This window comes from Terrapene carolina, unplaced genomic scaffold, assembly GCF_002925995.2.
Source record: "Terrapene carolina triunguis isolate 2854851 unplaced genomic scaffold, T_m_triunguis-2.0 Scaffold69, whole genome shotgun sequence".
Taxonomy (NCBI): domain Eukaryota; kingdom Metazoa; phylum Chordata; order Testudines; family Emydidae; genus Terrapene; species Terrapene triunguis.
This window is the reverse complement of record NW_020664420.1, coordinates 37,419,743-37,428,299: the sequence shown is the minus strand read 5'-3', so window position 1 is coordinate 37,428,299 and position 8,557 is coordinate 37,419,743. Positions and strand designations below refer to the sequence as shown.

The window sequence follows — 8,557 nt, the reverse complement described above, 5'->3', positions numbered from 1 at the left end:
CTATCTTGCTGATTTTTAATTGGTGGAATATGCTGCTTTTGAATCCCTTTGAGCCAGTAACTTATCACTTATTTCCTTTTTCATAAAATATCTGCTTTGTATACTTAAGGGCTTTTTCAGTTGTATCTGTCAAACATTCCATTTCCCCCCTAATATTGGTGGTTATAAACAGGTTCAAAAAAGTATGAATCTAAACTTATTTCCTTTTCTAGTTTCAATGTGAGCTCTTTATATTCTTAAATTAAATTTCTGCTTATTAATTGACCCCTAAATACTGCTTTAGGTCTTCTATCAGAAGCAGCTATCTTTATTTTGTCTTTAAGTATTTAACAATTCCTTGTTAACTTGCTATAACTCAGGCTAGGTCTACACTGCACACCTTACCACACCGCAGCTGTGCTGCTACAGCCATGCTGTTGTAAAGTACACTATACGGCCGCTCTTTCCCAGTGAGAAAATGAAACCACATCCGAGGGGCAGTAACTTTATCACTGGGAGCGCAGCTCACATCAGCACTTTTTGTCGCTAAAACTTGTCATTAAAGGGGTGTTTTTTCACACCCCTGAGTGACAGAAGTTTTAGCGACGAAAGTGCCAGTGTAGACCTAGCCCGATCATTATCCTGGAAAAGCAAACAATTCTTCTTTGAAAAAAGTGACCTTTAGGACCCATCTCAGTACCAAATATTACTTCCAATGGAGCACAATGTGACTATGGGTACATCCAGACTACCCGCCGGATCGGCGGGTAGCGATCGATCTATCGGGGATCAATATATTGCGTCTAGACGAGACGCGATATATCGATCCCCAAACGCGCTCCTGTCGACTCCGGAACTCCACCAGGGAGAGCGGCGGAAGCGGAGTCAACGGGGGAGCCCCGGCCGTCGATCCCGCGCCATGAGGACGGGAGATAAGTCGATATAAGATACATCGACTTCAGCTACACTATTCCCGTAGCTCAAGTTGCGTATCTTACATCGACACCCTCCCCCCAGTGTAGACCAGGCCTATGTAATGGGGCCAATTTCTGTAGATCTTCCCTACTTTGTAAAGGCTTTAAAAACTAACATTGAATATCTTGTAACATATAAATGAGTGTGAATACACTGTATACACTTGTTCCCCTGGATGCAATTTTCTCTAGCAATCTAGACTGAATTGCTGGTATAGAAAGGTTAATGCTGCACCTGTTTCCTTATAAATCTTGTCTATCAAATCTTTCTCCGGGGTGGGAGGGAGGCGTGTACAATCAGTTGCCTTCAAGTATAAATTTTTTCCCTTCCCCATGATGTTGCAATATTTAAAAAAATCGTTGTGTTTTGCTTTGGGGAGCATACACTAAGTCTGGTATCATTAAACTTAGCAACTGTTCCCTTTAAACTGTATCTTTATCCTTAAATTGATCTTTAATGTGAAAAGGAACATGTTTAGCAAATGTATGCCAACTCCTCTTTAGCTGAAGCAAATTGACTGCTGGAACCAATTCCAATTCGTGCCCACAATTTGCCCCTCTTGATTGTAAAATAGGAATGGGTTATCTAGTTCTGCCAGGGCTTTTCTTTTAATGACATTTAACCCCTTGAGGTTCAAAAATGTTACTTTACAGGGAAGCGCTATTGATAACTATTTACTTTAGCCTATTGAAAGACTTGAAAGTAATGTGGTTCTTTGGCTGTTTGGCATGAACCCTTGTGTGGCAAATGCCTCACTTCTAATACTGTTGTATCCACACTTGTGTGCCTGAACATGGCCTGATTTTGTTTGTAAACTTTCATAGTTATTTCCCATATCAATTCCCTAGATCCTCCCGTCTCCTGCATATCCCTTCATTTAAATAGCATGTAAATCAGTCCCCCAAATAACTCTGCTTTGCTGAACCTTAAACCCTTATAATTCTTCTATGAACACTTAGATTCCAAGAGAAGCAGTTATTCAAGGGACGTACAGTCTCCATCTATAGGACCTCACCCTTGGGAATAGATGACCATCTGATCATTTGAGTTACATGGGATTTACATAGAATCCCTAAAAGCCCTTCTTTTTTCTAATTTTCTTTAACAAAAACAAAAAAACCCACAGCTATCGCAGAGTTACACCCATCCCAATTAAACCAAACTTCATACTGTTTTCTTTACAACACTAATCTAGTGACTAGTCAACTGATCATTCCTGATGACTCCCAAGAAGTCTGGTTAATCTTCAGGTTACTTCTCAGATATCAGACTCCTGTTGTTCAGCTTCACTTCTGCCACTGCCAGTTGCTTCTCTAGTCTACAGTTTCAGGGTAACTGCACCTGTATTCCCCCTCCTCCCCCATGGTCCACTCCAGGAGTTCCCAGTCAGGTCTCTGGGCAGGGACAACTGGAGACCTGAGACAGGTGACCTTTGTCCTACTCCCTTCTGACCAGAGGATTTTAAGGCTGCTCAGATCCCTGCCTTGCATTGTGATATTCCCATCAAGCCAGTCTGCCTAAGGCCAGTGCCTGTCCTTTGGTTTCAACAGTGTATTGGCTGCAATTACAAGTTACCACACAGCTCTTTCTAAGCAAGCACCTTTGTTCTTAAGGTAAAAGCATTATTAGCAGGCATATAGAAACTTTTATATTTTTTAATTTAAAAGCTTACTAGGACACACATCAGTCTTATGAGATCCCAATAGGCCAAAGTCTTTCCAACCCTTCTGTAAGGGTTGCCCCCCACTCCCCACCCATGGACAGAAGGTCCTGTCCATTTGCTGGATCATAAAGAAAGCCTTGAGTCAGTTTAAATCCAGCCTTTATATATCAAATGCCCTTTCTTTCCCTGTTTGGGTTTCTGGAAAAACCAGCATATGCAAGTCTCCCCAGGAAGTGGTATCTCTGGAGGTGTTTAGGACCTGAGTGATTTGTTTTAATCATTCCCTTGCTGTTCTTGGTTCCTGGAGGAGCTGTGATAACCCTTCCCCTGGAATTGCATACAATCCCTGGCCCACAGTGATACATAAACTTAATACAATATGGTCCTCAAAGATATTGCATGCAGTTGCAATATCTGTCATATCATCCTTTACTTGGTTTCATTATCCACCATGACTCTCATCAACTTATTTTTACCTCAGAAACATTATCTTGTATGTCTGAAACTTGTAGTTCTATTTCAAGCTACTGGAGTGTATCTTTCTGTTTAAAGTCTTACTGTATAATAATTTTGGTACCTGAATGAAAATTTAAATGGGAATCCCATCTGTTCTCTGCTACTCTGAGTGCTGCTTTCCACACCACTCCCAGGTTTGTCTGTCTTCTCAGATTAACAATTCTGCATATAAAGTTTTTTTTAATATAACACATTAGGCTTCCCCCACTAGCATTTTTCAGCAAATTCTTAATTCTACCATTTTTCCTTGCTCTATTTTCTATACCATCTAATTAAGCTGCATCTTTCTCTCTGCTCCAGCAGCAGTCTTAAGTGGCTCTGCAGCTCTTTCATTTGTTTCTCCTAGGTCAATTTCTAGTGCGGTGACTCAATCTTCCAAGTAAGTTACATCCTTTACTGCTAGAATCTTGGACATCAGATCACTTCTCGTGGCATTAAACTCCAATCAATTCCCAGATGTCTGCCTTGTTGGGCAGTTGGTGGGGTTTTTTTTGTTTTTTGTTTTTGGTCAGCCCAGTCATTCCTGCCCATTTTGGCTGCCATGTCTTCACTTGGAGTCAGAAGCCTCTCCCTGTTGTGAGCTTGAAACTCTTCTTAGGCCTGGTCTACACTAACCCCCCCACTTCGGACTAAGGTACGCAAATTCAGCTACGTTAATAACGTAGCTGAATTCGAAGTACCTTAGTCCGAACTTACCGCGGTCCAGACGCGGCAGGAAGGCTCCCCCGTCGATGCTGCGTACTCCGCTCGCCGAGCTGGAGTACCAGCGTCGACGGCGAGCACTTCCGGGATCGATCCGGGTCACTTCCGGGATCGATTTATTGCATCTTAACCAGACGCGATAAATTGAACTCAGAACATCGATTGCTTACATCCGGACCCGGATGTAAGTGTAGACGTACCCTTAGTGAGTTTCTTTTGTGTGTGTGGGGGGGGGGGGGCGGGATCTGGGAGGATGAATCCTCTGCATCCCTGTGCTCCCCTTTCCTTGGGAGGGGGAGGGGCATAATGGAGGCAGCTTGCTTTTGCTGTCCACCTCAGAGCTCAAATTTCAGATAGTCATTTTAGTCCAGCCCCATGCTGGTCCCTTCTCTTTCCCCCTCCTCCCCCCAAACCAGACAGCATTTCATGTCACTAAACACTCCTCCCTGACACACACAACTGACATCCTTTTTGGACATCTTATTGGGGAGCCCAATGGGCATGTAAAAGGAACTGTTTACATCTAGATATGGTCCTTCCCAAGTGACAGCTGAGGCACACTGTTGGGCCAATATTTGGGGACAAGGGGAACTTTACACTACCACTGTACCTGACTTTACACTCCAAGACTAGTGGTTTGGTATTTTCTAACACCCTGATAACACTTACATATGTGCTTAACTTTACTACTGTGAGTAGTCCCAGTAAAGTTAAAACCATATGCATAAGTGTTTGCAGGATTGGAGCCTAAGAATTAGGGCTGTTGATTAATTGCAGTTAACTCACGTGACAATCTCAAAATTATTCCTGATTGATCAGTTTTAATCGCACTGTTAAACAATAGAATACCAATTGAAATTTGTTAAAACATTTTTGGGTGTTTTCTGTATTTTCAAATATATTTATTTCAGTTACAACACAGTGGACCCAAGTGGACTCTACAGCCTCAAAGCCAAACAGAAGAGTATGTGTGAGAGAGAAATCCCATGACTCTTAAACCACGCAATTAGTGGGAGTCTGACTCATTACTTTTCTTATTCTTTCGAGCCCCCCAATCACACCCACCCTTTCTGAGCCGGCAATGGGGGGTGGGCGGGAATAGAACAGGCCAACCCCCCACTCCCAAGCGGAAGCCAGACCCTCGTGGTTCAGGCAACAGGGTCAGAGTCCCCTTCTAACAGGGTGGCGGCGAGGTTTCAAGACGGGCATTTTGAGGTGGGACAAGATTATCCTGGGTTGGGTTCCATGAGACGATACCATTCCTCCCCCAGTGTAGTGTCCCCTTTCCAGGCGTAAAGATGGTATTGCCTCGCCTAATACCTCACTTCCGGAGCAGCCATTTTGGATCTCGCTGGCTGGCTGCTCGGGCAAGGGGCGGGATCTAGGCCGGATCTGCCTGTGACATCGGTTCGGGGGTAGATTGTGGGGCGCTGGAGTGGAGCCGCCGTCGCCCGGTGATCACAGCGCCCGTCCGCCCCCGCCATGTCAGACTTCGACAGTAACCCCTTCGCGGACCCGGACCTCAACAACCCCTTCAAGGTGAGGGCGAGGCCGGCTCTCTGGGGCTTCGGGCGACTCCCGGGGCGGAACATTCCTTCCCCTTCTAGCTTGGGGCCGGTGCGTCTTCTAGTCGCCGAGGGCGACCGCACCCCGCGGGGGGCTGCCTGCACGTCCGTCCTTCCGCGGCAGGCCCCGGGAGTCTGCCTTTGTGCCCAGGAAAACAGGGCAGAGACGCCTTCAGGTCCGCACCTCCAGGCCTGCCCGACACCCCCGCGCTATGAGGCTCCCGCAGGCCCAGCCTCCCTTCCACTCCCCTTCTCCAGGTTGGGTAGGGGCCCGGACACCTGAGAGGGGCTTTGCCCTGTTACACTGTCGCGTCTCCCTTCGCCCGGCAGCGGCACCCCGCTGCGGCTATTGGGAGGAGGCTATGGAGACCGCTGGAGGCGGCTGTAGCTCTGCGTCCGGGAGAAGGGCCGATGATCGCTGTAGTAACTCTGCGGGCTTGTCCCATAGGCACCAGGCAGTAGATGTTACGCAGCGGATCTGTGTGTACAAGTGATCGCACACTTTCCAAGCAATAAGTGCTAGACGATCGGGGTGATGTGTAATAACAAAAAGGCAAAGGCAACATGACGATCTAAAACAAATCCTAGACCTGGTGTTAGTCTTCTAAAAAAACACATTTCACAGTCACCACCCATAAAAACTTCCACAGCAAAGGAAATACATTTTTTTTTTAAACTTTTAAGGTTGGTTCCTTCATATTCAGTCTTCCCCCCCTTCTGTTAGCAAATATTCCATTTTTCTGGTCTCAGTTAGGTATTTTGTTATAATGCAAGGATTTCTAACTGGTGCAATAACTGCAGATCATGGTTATCTTGGACTGGAGTTAAAGTTCAAAAATTAAACAAGCCACTAGATCCTTCCTTTAGCTTTCCTACCTTCCCCAAACATTCAAGTCTTGTTATTTCTCCTCTTAAGTTTCGCTAACCTTGCTATTTCTAAAGCACATGTTGTAATGGTATTTGGGTAGCAATGGGAGGCAAACCTTTGCTCTCTTTTTATGAAATTAAGATACATAATATAAGGGTCTTTGAAGATTTTCACTTCTTGGGATGCTGTTTGTAATATTCAGGGTTGAGAATTCCTCCTTCACTATCAGTACAGCTTCAGCCCTCAAGACTTTGCTCAATCTTTTTTTTGGTTACCCCTCCCTTTCCTCTTCATTAGCTGTTTTTATGGCTCAAGTGTTCAGTGTCACAATACAGGGCAACTGCACCTGTATTCCTCCTCTGGGCTAGCAAGAGCACCCACTCTAGCCTCCTGGCTGCAGACTGCACAGCTCCCTGCTTATACTGTGAATTCTCCAGCAGTCAGCCTGCTTTGCTTTGCTTTTCTCCTCAAAGATAGTAAACAATGTTATTGTCACAGTTAAGTTACCCTCAGCTCTTTTTAATCAAGTACAGTTATTCTTAAGGTACAGTAACTCCTCACTTAATGTTGTAGTTATGTTCCTGAAAAATGCAACTTTAAGTGAAACGATGTTAAACAAATCCAATTTCCCCATAAGATTCAATGTAAATGCGGGGCGTTAGGTTCCAAGGACATTTTTTTGGGGCAGACAAAAGGCATTATGGACTGTACAGTACTGTGCTGTGGTGGGGAGGTGCCCCTGGCTTACCCCACACAGGGGCAGCCCGCTGCAGACAATGAGGCAGGCAAGGACGCTAAGAAGCACCTTGTGCAGTAGCAGCTTCCTCCCTAGAAAAACAGGTGCTGACTTTGTTGGGGGATGCTCCAGGCCTGCCTATTCCCACCCCCACTCCACCTCCTCCCCGGAGCACGCTGTGTCCCCGCTCCTCCCACTTCCTCCCAGCGCTTCCCTGCCACCAAACAGCTGTTTAGCAGGGCTTAGGACTTTCTGCGAGGGAGGGGGAGGAGTGGAGACTCAGCGCTTCTCTGCTCCTCCCCCTCCCACCAGTGGTGGATTTAGAGTTAGTGGGGCCCTATGCTCAGCTTCATTTTTGGGGCCCCCCGTGGGGGGAGCATTCTCTCTCATCTCCCTCCTCCCCCTGTTCTTAATTCTTTTTTCTCCATTCTCCTCCTGGGGCTCAGGGCTGGGGGTGCAGGGTCTGGGAGGGTGTTAGGGTGTGGGAGGGCGCTCAGGGTGGGGGTGCAGGTCTGGGAGGGAGTTAGGGTGCGGGAGGGCGCTCAGGGCTGGGGCAGGCAGGAGGTGCAGAGCACTTACCTGGGGCAGCTCCTGTTTGGTGCAGGGAGTGTGCAGGTGGCTCTGTGCAGCGTGGCATCACCCCCATGGTCGTGATTCTGGGAGCCGCGATTCTGGGTGCTACCCTCCCTCCCCCCGGCAGGCAGGGCCACCCGGTATGCAGGGGCTTTAGGGGCTGCAGGGTCCTAGGCTAAGGGGGGCCGGGGCCCTGGCCTGCAGCTCTAAAGCCCCTTTCGGAATGCGGCCCTGCGAGCACGGGCTGGAGGATTCAGGAGGAGCAGGGGCAGCCGTGCAGCCAGCGGCTGGAGAGAAGCGGCGCTTTCCCCTTCAAAGCGCTGCTTCTCTCTGGCTGGCTTTGAAGGGGAAAGCACTGCTTCTCTCTGGCCGCTGGCTGCGCGGCTGCCCCTGCTCCTCCTGAGTCCTCCAGCCTGTGCTCGCAGGGCCGCATTCCGAAAGGGGCTTTAGAGCTGCAGGCCAGGGCCCCGGCCCCCCTTAACCTAGGGCCCTGCAGCCCCTAAAGCCTCTCCGTTCCGGGTGGCCTTGCCTGCTGGGGAGGGAGCAGCTTCCCCGCTCGTTCGCTCCCTCCCTCCCAGAAAGTTCTAAGCTCCGCCAAACAGCTGTTTGACGGCGGGTGAAGCGCTGGGAGGGAGGGAGGGTGGAGGAGGAGGCGGAGAAGAGGAACTTGTGCAATGCTTCCTTGTAAAGTCAGCCAGATGTTGTTATAACGGAGAATTGCACAACTTTAAACGAGCATGTTCCCTAATGGAGCAGCAACGTAACTTCGAAACAACGTTAAGTGGGAGGATGTTAAGTGAGGAGTTACTGTATAAGCATTACAAGAAAAACATATTAAAAATAATAAAAGAACCTACCCTATGCTAGTAAGCTTACCAGAGATCACTCCCTCACTCCAGCAAGGGCTCTGGTTGGTGATTAGTCCTTTGAACCCCACAGAAGAATTTTCCCTGTGGTTACAAGTTCATCACAGCTTCAGT

The 8,557-nt window shown here is 47.7% G+C and overlaps 1 protein-coding gene across 1 annotated transcript in view; it reads left to right on the top strand.

Annotated features, from left to right (window-relative positions):
• The first annotated feature begins 5,245 nt into the window (after nt 1-5,245).
• Nucleotides 5,246-8,557, top strand: part of SCAMP1 (secretory carrier membrane protein 1) — a 70,535-nt gene continuing 67,223 nt past the window's right edge. The window contains exon 1 of the mRNA XM_024217329.3: nt 5,246-5,374. Within this exon, the coding sequence (XP_024073097.1) occupies nt 5,318-5,374 (57 nt within the window). The 5' untranslated portion in view covers nt 5,246-5,317. The remainder of the gene's footprint in view (nt 5,375-8,557) is intronic.